This window comes from Erpetoichthys calabaricus, chromosome 5 (genome assembly GCF_900747795.2).
Source record: "Erpetoichthys calabaricus chromosome 5, fErpCal1.3, whole genome shotgun sequence".
NCBI lineage: Eukaryota > Metazoa > Chordata > Cladistia > Polypteriformes > Polypteridae > Erpetoichthys > Erpetoichthys calabaricus.
In genome coordinates this window covers 22429391-22443241 of record NC_041398.2, presented here as the reverse complement: position 1 = coordinate 22443241, position 13851 = coordinate 22429391, and the positions used below count along the sequence as shown (strand labels likewise).

Here is a 13851-nt window from a genome sequence, read left to right as displayed (position 1 = left end):
GTTCAAAAGCTACGGAATGATCTCTCTTTATCTGCTTGTACTTCACCCAATCAACTTGTGTTTAGGTGTCTTTTGAAACCACACCTTTTCATTAAATATTTTGGATCTGCTTAGCTTGTCTCATACATGATAGTTGTTGTACTGAGAAAGAGTTTAGGATGCAGATTTTTGTCTGAGTGAGTTGTAGATATAAATATTTTGTGGTTTTGCTCCCTTGTCATTGCTTTTGTATCTTTTTCTTTGTTGCTTTGATGCTTTGGCCATCAATCATCTATATGTATTATATAGCTTGCTTTGTACATTGGGGGTGGCACGGTGGGTAGCGCTGCTGCCTCGCAGTTGGGAGATCAGGGTTCCTGGGATCGCTTCCCGGGTCCTCCCTGCATGTAGTTTGTATGTTCTCCCCGTGTCTGCGTGGGTTTCCTCCGGGCGCTCCTGTTTCCTCCCACAGTCCAAAGACAAGCAGGTTAGGTGGATTGGCGATTCTAATTGGCCCTAGTGTGTGCTTGGTGTGTGTTTGTGTGTGTCCTGCAGTCGGTTGGCACCCTGCCCAGGATTGATTCCTGCCTTGTACCCTGTGTTGGCTGGGATTGGCTCCAGCAGACCCCCATGACCCTGTGTTCGGATTCAGCGGGTTGGATAATGGATGGATAGATGCTTTGCACGTTGCCTTGGAATAGGGCTTCTAATAAATAATAAAGTAATAATAAAGCAAAGATCTCAAAAAAATCTTTGTAATCTTTTATAATAAAAAATGTATTCTACCAGCCTATTGTAGCCAATGATGTTGCCAGTTTTTCACAATTTATCATGATAGCAAACAAAACCGAGATTCATAGGCGGGTCCTCAATCAGTTCTGTCCGTCCATTTGCAGACCTCGCTAGAAAGCGGCCTGGCGCAAGCGCATAAACCAACTGAATACAGGACTTCACTTCCCAGCAGCACTTGCAACATACCATTGTTAACATAATTTGGTAGTGCAGCATTCAATACTGCCACCGGTTAGAGTTCATATTATTCTAATTAATTTGTTTATTTCTTTGTTTTTCATTTCAACAGTTAAACGCATCGACTGTTAGACGTTCCAAGAATCGTCAGTCGTACCGGAACCGGAAGTAATGGGAACGTAAGCTTTTATAGCACTGAAATGTAACAAGAGACTGCAGTAGGCTATAGAAGACGTTCATGGTACTTTAGGTAAGCTTTTCTAATGTAATATTTCAGTTAGTTTTAAATAGCACAGCATATGAATGTAAGCAAAAAAATGGTTGATGAAGCGTGTAGGGCTCGCAGGGAATGGTTTACGGGATGAAAAGTTGCGAAGAAAGCAGCTCGTGGGGTGGAAGGGCACCCCCGGTGTGATGAAAGAGAGGAACACAAGAAGCGATCAATAGTTCATGTGTCAAAGGGAAGAGGAAAATATCGTTTGGCAGACTGACTGGAGGCTGGCGCTGTGTGACAGAGAGAAGCTGCGCGAGCGAATAAACCGGAGGCAGTCCTGATGGGACATAAAGAGAAGCTCGATCTCCTCCTTACTAAAACGTTTTGCAACATAATGCATGTAACCAGTATGACAGCAAAACTGCTTCCATTAAAGCTCGGATGCTCGACTATGTTACAGGGTGGACATCAGCAGCTGCAGGGTTTCGCTACACTATTCAGCAATTAACGCACGCAGTTCTCTGACAGTAAGAAGAGCTTGTGAAATATCGAATTAATAGCGATAGATAGCCGATCGAATCCAGTAATGGACGTAAAGAGGGTGCCTACCACTTGGGTGACCACAGCCGCCCGCCCACACCACAAACAATTAACTTCCTATATTTTAAATGGTGTATAAAAAAATAAAAATAGGGCAATCCTAACAAGCATCCCATAAAGGTATGATGATATTAATCAACAGATTTATAGGATTCTTTCTAGAATGTAGAATACATTCATGTCCAGTTCCTGTCAAAATAGCTTCCCATTAGGCAAATAAGTTTGGAAATATAAATTCAGAATTAAACAAATGCTGTTTATGACGGCACGCAGTGTGCACATAACCAAAATGCCACAGACACAGTGCCCTGGCGTGCATTTCCAACAGCACTGTAATGCTAAGAGCATCGTAAACTTGATCTTAAGATCAATTGTGAATTTACAAGGATATCCTTAATAAAGTAGCGTGTTAAATCCTTCATAATCTCCATGCTGCCCATGTTTGTTAATTGCTAAGCCCCCCTTACAACCCAAGATCCAAGAAAGCTGGGACAGTTTGGAGAAATGCTAATAAAAAAGGTAGGATTTGTATCCCTTCACCCTGTACTGTATTAAAAACGCTAAAGCACATCATTTCAGGTTTTACTTGAATTAACTTCATTAACTTTTATTATTTAAAATTGACATTCATTTCAAATTTGTTGACTGCAAGTTTGGCCATTTAAGTGTTGTCCACTTTGTCACAACACTTATTCAGCATTTGGGCACTGAATACACAAAGTGGTTAAGTTTAGCAAGCAAAATTACCAACCCCCATTTATCTTTTGTGCAGGTCTTCACCCGTGCAGTTGTACAAGGCCTTCATTGCCATATCTTGACCTTCATAATATGCCTTACATGTCAACCTCGTACCCGCATATGCTGCCATGCACTTTTAGATAGATAGATAGATAGATAGATAGATAGATAGATAGATACTTTATTAATCCCAATGGGAAATTCACATTCTTCAGCAGCAGCAAACTGATACAATAAATAATATTAAATTAAAGAATGATAATAATACAGGTGAAAAAAAAACAAAAAAAAACCAGACAATAACTATGTATAATGTTAAATATTAACGTTTACCCCCCCTGGTGGAATTAAAGAGTCGCATAGTTTGGGGGAGGAACGATCTCCTCAATCTGTCTGTGGAGCAGGACAGTGACAGCAGTCTGTCGCTGAAGCTGCCCTTCTGTCTGGAGATGGCATTATTTAATGGATGCAGTGGATTCTCCATAATTGATAGGAGCCTGCTGAGCGCCCTTCGCTCTGCCACAGATGTTAAACTGTCCAGCTCCATGCCAACAATAGAGCCTGCCTTCCTCACCAGTTTGTCCAGGCGTGAGGCGTCTTTCCTCTTAATGCTGCCTCCCCAGCACACCACTGCATAGAAGAGGGCGCTCGCCACAACTGTTTGATAGAACATCTGCAGCATCTTATTGCAGATGTTGAAGGAAGCCAGCCTTCTAAGGAAGTATAACCGGCTTTGTCCTTTCTTGCACAGCGCATCAGTATTGGCAGTCCAGTCTAATTTATCATCCAGCTGCACTCCCAGATATTTATAGGTCTGCACCATCTGCACACAGTCACCTTTGATGATCACTGGGTCTATTCACAAGTAGTTATTTAGCAGCACAAACAGGACACTCATTGAAAAAAATAGGGGGTTAGAATGAATTAGCAGCCATGGTGGTCCTCCAGGACCGGAGTTGGTGACCCTTGCTCTAGAGTACCTCTTTCTCTTGCACGATTTGACTCATAAACTAATCAGCACATCGTCATCTCTTAACAGACCTACATTTCAAGTTTTGTATTGTTATTGTTCTGTCCAGCCGTTTTAGCTTTAGGACTGTCCTCAAGAAACTGTGACACACACACACACACCCATCATTGACATATTGATGTTTTCGGTATCATGGGTGTTTGTCTTGGTAGAGTTCTATATTACTCTACTTTCCCCTTTTGCATTATTAATGTGTAGTCTTTGTCAGAATGCCTCAAATCTCACAGACTTAGCACTGTTTATAAGGTATTGTACCATATAACTGCTCCCCACATTCCCTTCTACAAATTTATAACCTCAGGCAATTAGGTGTAGTAAAAGAGAAGCAGGAGTTAAGTTACACTTTAAATAATGTACTCCTGATAATATTCATAAATAATAACAATAAACAATCCCCTTTTGTATTATTAATATGTAGCCTTTGTCAGAATGTCTCAGATCTCACAGACTTTCCACTGTTTATAAGTTATCATACTTTATAACTTCTCCTCACCTTCCCTTCTACATTTATAACCTCAGGCAGTTAGTTGTAGTAAAAGACAAGCAGGAGTTAAGCTACAATTTAAATAATATAAACTCTAAACTGTTTCAGTGTCTTAAGTGTACTTTGTATGTATACGACCGATACCGCAGCACTACTGCTTGGCCTGAGCTGTAGACACTACGCAGGGACAGTAGTGTCCCCAACCTTTAACCGTTTCTCTGTGTCTTATACGTCAAAAAAAAAAAAAAATATATATATATATAGATATATAGATAGATATAGATAGAGATACTAGCCATCCACTGCAGCTTCACCCACATAATAGTGAAACATCCATCCATCCATCCATCCATTCTCTTCTGCTTATCCGAGGTCAGGTCGCGGGGGCAGCAGCTTGAGCAGAGATGCCCAGACTTCCCTCTCCCCGGCCACTTCTTCTAGCTCTTCCGGGAGAATCCCGAGGCGTTCCCAGGCCAGCCGGGAGACATAGTCCCTCCAGCGTGTCCTGGGTCTTCCCCGAGGCCTCCTCCCGGTTGGACGTGCCTGGAACACCTCCCCAGGGAGGCGTCCAGGAGGCATCTTGATCAGATGCCCGAGCCACCTCATCTGACTCCTCTCGATGCGGAGGAGCAGCGGCTCTACTCTGAGCCCCTCCCGGATGACTGAACTTCTCACCCTATCTTTAAGGGAGAGCCCAGACACCCTGCGGAGGAAACTCATTTCAGCCGCTTGTATTCGCGATCTCGTTCTTTCGGTCACTACCCATAGCTCATGACCATAGGTGAGGGTAGGAACATAGATCGACCGGTAAATTGAGAGCTTTGCCTTATGGCTCAGCTCCTTTTTCACCACGACAGACCGATGCAGAGCCCGCATCACTGCGGACGCCGCACCGATCCGCCTGTCGATCTCACGCTCCATTCTCCCCTCACTCGTGAACAAGACCCCGAGATACTTGAACTCCTCCACTTGAGGCAGGATCTCGCTCCCAACCCTGAGAGGGCACTCCACCCTTCTCCGGCTGAGGACCATGGTCTCGGATTTGGAGGTGCTGATTCCCATCCCAGCCGCTTCACACTCAGCTGCGAACCGATCCAGAGAGAGCTGAAGATCATGGCCTGATGAAGCAAACAGGACAACATCATCTGCAAAAAGCAGTGACCCAATCCTGAGTCCACCAAACCGGACCCCACTCAACACCCTGGCTGCGCCTAGAAATTCTGTCCATAAAAGTTATGAACAGAATCGGTGACAAAGGGCAGCCCTGGCGGAGTCCAACTCTCACTGGAAACGGGTTCGACTTACTGCCGGCAATGCGGACCAAGCTCTGACACCGGTTGTACAGTAATAGTAAAAATAATAATAATAATAATAATAATAGTAATAGTGAAACAGGACAAACTTTAAAAAATAAATAAACAGATATCGCTAGCTAAGCTCTCTCGGATTAGCGTGAATATATCACTCCAGCAAGCAAACTATGATACTTAGCACGATGAGTAAACTCGCTAAATTAACCGGAATGTTCAAGCAAATTCTATAAAAAAGCCCCATCAAAATCCATTAAGTAGTTCTCTTGTTCGTTAGCTAAGCAGAGTTAAGATTACGCCCCGAGGCCTGCTGCGTGTCTCTCGGATTCGCACAAACAAATCAGTACCACAAGCGAACTATGATACTTAACACGATAAGAGGTCGCAAAACCAACTGGAATGTTAAAGCAAATTATAGAAAAAAAAATCTAAATCCATTAAGTAGTTCTTTCGTGAAAAGCAGACAGACATACAGACAAGCAGACGTTGGATGTTATATATAGAGAGATATATAGATAGATATATATAAATGTTTTTTTTTAATAAAGGACTACCTATCTAATGTTTGCCATTGTGATTTTCAACATTCCAGTCACCAGGCTGTAAATGTGAAGAGAAACTCTGAGAAGAGACGTTGAGTAAAGCCTTTTCAAGTTACAGATGCCATGGAGTCAAGAAAATCTCTAATCAAGGAAGAGGACTGTGAATTGGAGTCTCGTCATGCTACCCAAACGGCAGGCCACATCAAGCAGGAGGATTGTGAACGGGGTCCAGTTACCGTGAAGGAGAACAGTTTTGAGTGGGGAAACGTCGCCATTAAAACGGAGCCGCCTGAACAAGTATGTATCAACTTTCAGATGGAAAGTAATGCCATTTTAGACACTTTCAGAGAAGACGCATCATCAGAAAGTGATGCCACATTTAGCGCCAGGCTGACAGTCAAGCAAGAAATGGCTGATGGCGGGTGCAGTGAGATAAGAGAAGGCTCTGCTCAGCTGTTTTCTGTCCAAGTGAAGTCTGAAATGCTGAAATCTGATGGCATCATAACTGAAGATACCTACAGCATCAGAGACAAACGAGAACAACCAGTGTTTGCTAGTAAGTGTGGAATACCGAATTAATACTTAACTTACACCTTTATCCAAGGTGACATACAACATTTGACATACAATTGATTACATTTCTTTCATTTTTCCAATTGGGGCACAGGCAGGTGTAGTTTCTCTGTGTGTGTGTGTATGTGTGTCAGTAGGGATTTGAACTCCCAATGTCGGGGTCTGAAGTCCACATTCCCACATTGCCTGCCTAATCCAAAAGCACAGCTATTGAGTTTATAGGGTGTTTGGTTGATACCATGGATAAGAATAATATCTCATAAACCCATCAATCTGGACTTAAACTCCATGGTCAGTTGGTGTGTTGCAGAGGTGTTGGATAATTACACTAAAACTTGTGACCTCACTGAAATAGGTCTGTAAGTATGGTTCTTGATTGAATTTACAATCACCACAACAGCAAAGATGTTAAAAAATAAATAAATCTTTATTAAATTGTAGATCCAAGCCAGTCATGGAATTGACAGGATGACCAACATAGTGATGTATTGGATTGTGTGTGGTGTGTGATGTCTGCAAACACAACAGAGTGAAGATTCACATTGAATGATCACTACTGTGTTAATTATAATAGAAAACATCCATCCATTGTCCAACCTGCTGAATCCGAACAAAGGGTCACGGGAGTCTGCTGGAGCCAATCCCAGCCAACACAGGGCACAAGGCAGGAACCAATCCTGGGCAGGGTGCCAACCCACCGCAGGACACACACAAACACACCCACACACCAAGCACACACTAGGGCCAATTTAGAATCGCCAATCCACCTAACCTGCATGTCTTTGGACTGTGGGAGGAAACCCGGCAGCGCCCGGAGGAAACCCACGCAGACACGGGGAGAATATGCAAACTCCACGCAGGGAGGACCCGGGAAGTGAACCCAGGTCCCCAGGTGTCCCAACTGCTAGGCAGCAGCGCTACCCACTGCGCCACCGTGCCGCCCTAATAGAAAACAGCAATAGCAATAATATACTTCTGTATTAACAGCAATAATGTGAGTTCCAACTATAACGTACTCTATCACACATAATAATAATGAATAAAATAATGCAGAGAAGTTAAGATGCTACATTACAACCAGTTTGTTGTCATTTTAAACCAAGGGCAAAAAAAACATTAATAGAACACACCACTCAAAAAGTCTATATTTTTTAATACTAGGGGGCTCTGCCCCCTGCTGGCTTCACTTGCCAACCTCTGGACGGGCACTATGCGCTAGCCACTTTGTGGATCTGCTGCTTGCGTAGACAGATTGTTATTTTCATGGGAATTGTTACATATGCATAATAGAACTATTTTACATTACAGCGAGTAATTAACCATAGTTAAAAATAGTAAAACATAATAAATTGAAAGAAAATCATGTTTCATGTTGCGTTAGAGGTATTCATTGCATTAGGACTCGTTTATACTTAACGCTCAGAACGCATAGGCATCTACATCATGGCTGCCATGCATTCCCATTGGTTAGTTTGATGCTTCCTCTGAGCAGGTCCACAGAAATTAATGCAAGTGTGCTCGAGTTGCAATACCTGCAAAAAGTCGGGGGGGGGGGGGAATGGGGGGGGCGCAGTGTGATAAAAGTTGGAATGTGACATTAGATTCTCTGGTTACTATCTACGTGTGACAGAAAGCCGCTTTACGGATCCTACGAGATCGATGTGCGCGCTTCAATGTTTGATGTGGTGAAGCAAAATGCTGACATACAGATGTATTCGTGGTGCTTTTATATTCAAGCATCGCTTATTCCCGATCATAATGACACGATACGTTTTAAAAGTCTCACATACAGTCTTCTATGCCCATTTTTTTTTTCTGGGGTTTCCTCCTGACCTGACAGCAGAGGCAAACAGCAATAGATCACCACCAGAACACATTAAATGTATGATATTCCAACTCTCTGCACATTTAAAATCCTTAGATTTATACTTGATATCACTTTCATGATGAAATGCATTAAAGTATGTATGTTACATTTTACAGATAAATTGTTAATTTCATTTAAATAATGAATACTGTTAATAATTACACACATGGGGGTGACACAGTGGTGGTGTGTTAGCGCTGCTGTCTTGTATGGAGTCACGTCGCTGATATTCCCTGCCTGGAGTTTACATGTTTTTCCTGCTGGGTTTCCACACTGTGCTCTGGTTTCCTTCCAAAGATATGCAGATTTGGTAACACTAAAATGACGCTGTTGTGTATGTGAGTGCTTGTATTCCACCTTGCGATGAGCTGATGCCCCGTCCAGGGATTGTTTCTGCCTTGTACTCGTTGCTTGCTGGAATGGACCTGGACTGATGGATTTAATCATTTAAACATGCATTTTGATGTAAGCAAAAAAAAAATCCAAATATTTTTTCTGGCAGATAATATAAAGTCCATACAGACAGTGACTGGTCAATGAATCTGTCCCAATCCCCTGAGCTGAAAAGCAATAACACTTTGTCACTTTGTTACTAGAGTCATTTGTTTTTGTATGGAAAGCATTTTATGACATAGTTTTACATTTCTATCAGTTTTACAAAATTTTCTTTCTAAATTTATTTACTAACCTCTAAACTGTCATTTTTTTCCTTAACAAAAAAAAAAAAAAAAGGTTTTTGGATATATTACCGTATATACTCGCATTTAAGTTCTCCCGCAGATAAGTTGGGGCTTGATTTTACAGTATAATTTCTGATAGTTTATAATGTCGGTTGTATAAATTGAATGCAAATAATTCTCGCTATTTATCCAAGAGATTTCGAAGTGCTAACGCCCTCCTGAGAGAGTAAGCACGGGGCACACTGCCCTTTTTTCTATGTATTGTGCCTACATGACCACACGGTAATACCCAAACTATTCCGAAGCGACATTTGCACTGTTTTGTGTTTTTTGTTGTAGTGGTCCAGTGCCACTAAGATTCACACCGTCAAGGTGACGGTGATTTATTTATTTTTATTGAGGAGACCCCAGGGACGCTCCCAGCTTTGGCCTGACCCACACACACTCACAAACAGAGACAAAATAATGCACACGGGAATCAAACAACAATTAAAGAATATAATGAAATAAATGGAAACAATACTACCCCTGTACCCCTACGGCGAAAGTACATAAACACAAACAACCTCCCACAGCAAAGTCCTTGGAAAACAGCACCGGATGTAATGAATGATGATGATAGTAAGTCCAGAGATCTGTACATTGGAAGGGAATGAAAAAAACAGTCCTACCGGTAGTCCCTGAAAATGGTGAAGAGAGGTGGATGGTTCAGGAGTGCTCCTTTTCTCGCTGGAAGGCCATGACCCCCTATCAGTCCTCAGCACACAGATAGACAGAAGACAATCCAGACCCCAACAACGAAACAATTCAGAACACGACAACTAAATATGGCAAAACAACAGTAGGCAGCCAGACAGGTACACAGAATACAACAAAAAACACTTTTTTTCCTCTTTGGACACCCACTCTCCTTTTAAGCTACTCTGACCACCTTTGACCCCAACAGCCCCTGCAGGGACTGCTGGGAGATTTGGTTTTAACTAATAGTAGCACTGCTACATTGTTATCTCATACACCTTTATCAGAAGAGCATCCGTTATCTTCAACCAGAAGATAAAATATGAAGCTGGTTTTAAGTTAAAAGTCTTTGAAGTGGCAAAAGAAATTGGTAACTGCGCTGCTGCAACAAAATTTGCTGTGTCTGAGAAACTGGTGTGAGATTATAGGAGGCAAGAAGATGTAAAAAAAAAATAAATAAATACATTAAGTGTCGTATTTTTGAACAGTTGTATAAGTTGGGGTCTGATTTTATGACCGATTTTTCAGGTTTCAAGACACGACTTATACGTGAGTATATAGGTTAGTCAAGATACCTGTGTTAATATTCATGGCAAATACACTGCCTGGCCAAAAAAAAAGTCGCCACCAAAAACAAGGTCACACACTCTAATATTTCGTTGGACATTGTTTCGATAAGCTTCTGCAATGTCACAAGATTTAGTTCCATCCAGTGTTGCATTAATTTTTCACCAAGATCTTGCATTGATCATGGTAGAGTCTGACCGCTGCGCAAAGCCTTCTCCAGCACATCCCAAAGATTCTCAATGGGGTTAAGGTCTGGACTCTGTGGTGGCCAATCCATGACTTTCTTCCATTGCTCCAGAGTCCAATCTTTATGCTCCCTAGCAAATTGAAGCCTTTTTTTCCGGTTTGCCTCACTGATTAGTGGTTTTCTTACGGCTACACAGCTGTTTAGTCCCAATCCCTTGAGTTCCCTTCGCATTGTGCGTGTGGAAATTCTCTTACTGTCACTATTAAACATAGACCTGAGTTCTACTGTTGTTTTTCTTCGATTTGATTTCACCAAATGTTTAAGTGATCGCCGATCACGATCATTCAGGATTTTTTTCCGGCCACATTTCTTCCTCGAAGACGATGGGTCCCCACTATCCTTCCAGTTTTTAATAATGCGTTGGACAGTTCTTAACCCAATTTTAGTAGTTTCTGCAATCTCCTTAGATGTTTTCTCTGCTTGATGCATACCAATGATTTGATCCTTCTCAAACAGACTTAACATCTTTTCCACGACCACGAGATGTGTCTTTCGACATGGTTGTTTAAGAAATGAGAAGCAACTCATTGCACCAGTTAGGGTTAAATAACTTGTTGCCAGCTGAAAGATAATCGCCCATGCAGTAATTATCCAATAGGAGGCTCGTACCTATTTGCTTAGTTTAATCCAGGTGGCGACTTTTTTTTTTGGCCAGGCAGTGTATTAACAGCTTACGTCAGTGTGAATTTTTTTATTTGATGACACCACTGCCTTTAAATTTTCCTTGTTGAAATTTTGTATCCATTTTTGAAAAGTTTTTCATATACTGTGCATCAAAACTGTATTGTATGTCTCTGTCTTAATGCAGGCTCGCATGAAAACAGCAGCGGCTCCCTGTCATCACAGACTCTGGCCAGTCATCGTCTTGGAAATATTAATAAAGAAAAGTGTGCATCAGAAATGAGAAATTTAGCCAGTTGGCAGCACAATAAAATATGTTCTAGTATTGATAGTATTGAAAAGCTGAAGAGCACATTGATGGGATTCCAAAACAGAAGCAGTCTTTGTGGCCTTATGAGAACTGAGACTGGAGAGAAGCCATACTGCTGTTCTGAGTGTGGCAAACGATTCTCACAAATGAGCAATCTTCATACACACAAGAGAATTCATACTGGAGAAAAGCCTCATTGCTGTTCGGAATGTGGTAAGCAATTCTCACGCTCAACTAGTCTTAAAACACATTTGAGAATTCACACTGGAGAGAAACCACACAGCTGCTCTGAATGTGGGAAGCAATTCTCACAAGTAAGCAGTCTTCAAACTCACCGGAGAATTCACACTGGAGAGAAGCCACATTGCTGTTTGGACTGTGGTAAACAGTTTTCATGTATAAGTAATCTTCAGAGTCATAGAAGAATCCATACTGGTGAGAAATCGCATTGCTGTTCCGAATGTGGTCGACTGTTTTCTGAAATAAGCAACCTTCAGGTACATATGAGAATCCACACTGGAGAGAAGCCACATAGCTGTTCAGAATGTGGTAAGCGATTCTCAAAAATAAATAATCTTAAAAGACATAAAATAATTCATACAGGTGAGAAACCCTACTCCTGTTCAGACTGCAACAAACATTTCTCGCGCCGGAATAATCTTCAGATCCACATGAAAATTCATACTTGAGAGAAGTGCAGATAAGACGGTATTGAGAAATGATTATATGTCTTGTTGTATAACCTGTTGTGTACTGTGTATTAATGACCAAGAAATTTTAACACAAAACAAATGTCTATTTTTATATCACATGGGACAGACCCATCCATGCAGCTACCTGTAAACCGGATATCAAGGAATTCCATTAAATGCAGTCTGAAATTAGCAGCATCTAGAAAAAGACAGCAGCTAAGATTGTTTCTTTTTGTCACTGGACATAGAATAACTTATTGGTATGGGTAAAAGGGATGGCTTTGAGGGAGACATGGTACTAGCACTGCTGCCTTGCAGTAAGGAGACCGTGGTTCATGTCCCAGTTTGCTTGTTCTCCTCATCTCTCCATGGGTTTCCTCCCACAGTCCAAAGACATGTAGATTAGGTGGATTGGCGATTCTAAATTGGTCCCTGATGGGTGGGTCTTAACCTTAAGATGGACTAGCGCCCTGTCCAGGGATTGGTCCTTCCTTTTACCCAATATTGGGATAGGCTGCAGTTTCCCCGTGCTCTTGCCCAGGATAAGCACATGTGGAAAATGGCTTGAGGGAGTGGGTTTGAATAATAGGTCAGGCCTGAAATGGCGAATTCTGCTGTGAATTTCAGGATACGAAAAATAATTAACTGGCTACCCAAAGTTTCCTTTTAAAACGTATTGCCTCCTTTACTTGAGATTTGCTTAGTCAACGGTACTATAAATGAAAGAAGGCAGAGCTGAGGTGTTCCTGAGGCTAACACATTCGGCTCATAAACTGAATTAGAAAAGTGTTTTATAAACAAAGAAATGTTAAGTACGTGCCAAAAACAAATACACTGTATGGCCAAAAGTGTGTGAACCCCCCACCAAATGACTGCTTCATTGTTAACAGGTGCACTACACTGGACACCTAGCCATGCGATTTCTCCATTGCCAAACTGAAGACCTCTGAATTTATAAGGTGCACTGTCATAGAATGCCACCATTGCCACCCATCAGGAAATGAAGTTTCCGCTCTGCTGATCTGCCCCAGTGAACTGTAAGTGCTATTATTGTGAAGGAGAAGGAGCAACAACAGTTCAGTCACGATGTGGTAGACCACGTAAACTCACAGAGTGAGGCTGTCAAGTGCTGAAACACATATGTAAACGCCACCTCCCTCCGTGGCCTCACCTACAACAAGAGTCCCAAACTGTCTCTAGAAGTAACATCAGCACAAGACCTGTGCAGCAGGAGCTTCATGGAATGGTTTCCATGGCCGAGTAGCTGCACACAAGCCTAAGATCACTACAGGTGCTGGCCATAAAATTAGAATATCATGACAAAAGTTGATTTATTTCAGTAATTCCATTCAAAAAGTGAAACTTGTATATTAGATCCATTCATTACACACAGACTGATGTATTTCAAATGTTTATTTCTTTTAATGTTGATGATTATAACTGACAACTAATGAAAGTCCCAAATTCAGTATCTCGGAAAATTAGAATATCAATTAAGACCAATGCAAAAAAAAAGGATTTTTAGAAATGTTGGCCAACTGAAAGGTATGAACATGAAAAGTATGAGCATGTACAGCACTCAATATTTAGTTGGGGCTCCTTTGGCCAGGATTACTGCAGCAATGCGGCGTGGCATGGAGTCGATCAGTCTGTGGCACTGCTCACGTGTTATGAGAGCCCATGTTGCTCT

General features: G+C 41.8%; 1 protein-coding gene across 1 annotated transcript; it reads left to right on the top strand.

Moving 5' to 3' along the window:
• The first annotated feature begins 967 nt into the window (after positions 1-967).
• LOC114643714 (zinc finger and SCAN domain-containing protein 2-like) lies at positions 968-12369 on the top strand. Its single transcript, XM_028792233.2, has 3 exons — positions 968-1198; positions 5917-6422; positions 11347-12369. Exons 2-3 carry the CDS (start codon positions 5990-5992, stop codon positions 12156-12158), a joined length of 1245 nt encoding a protein of 414 aa, XP_028648066.1. The 5' UTR covers positions 968-1198; positions 5917-5989; the 3' UTR covers positions 12159-12369.
• The last annotated feature ends 1482 nt before the right edge of the window (positions 12370-13851 follow it).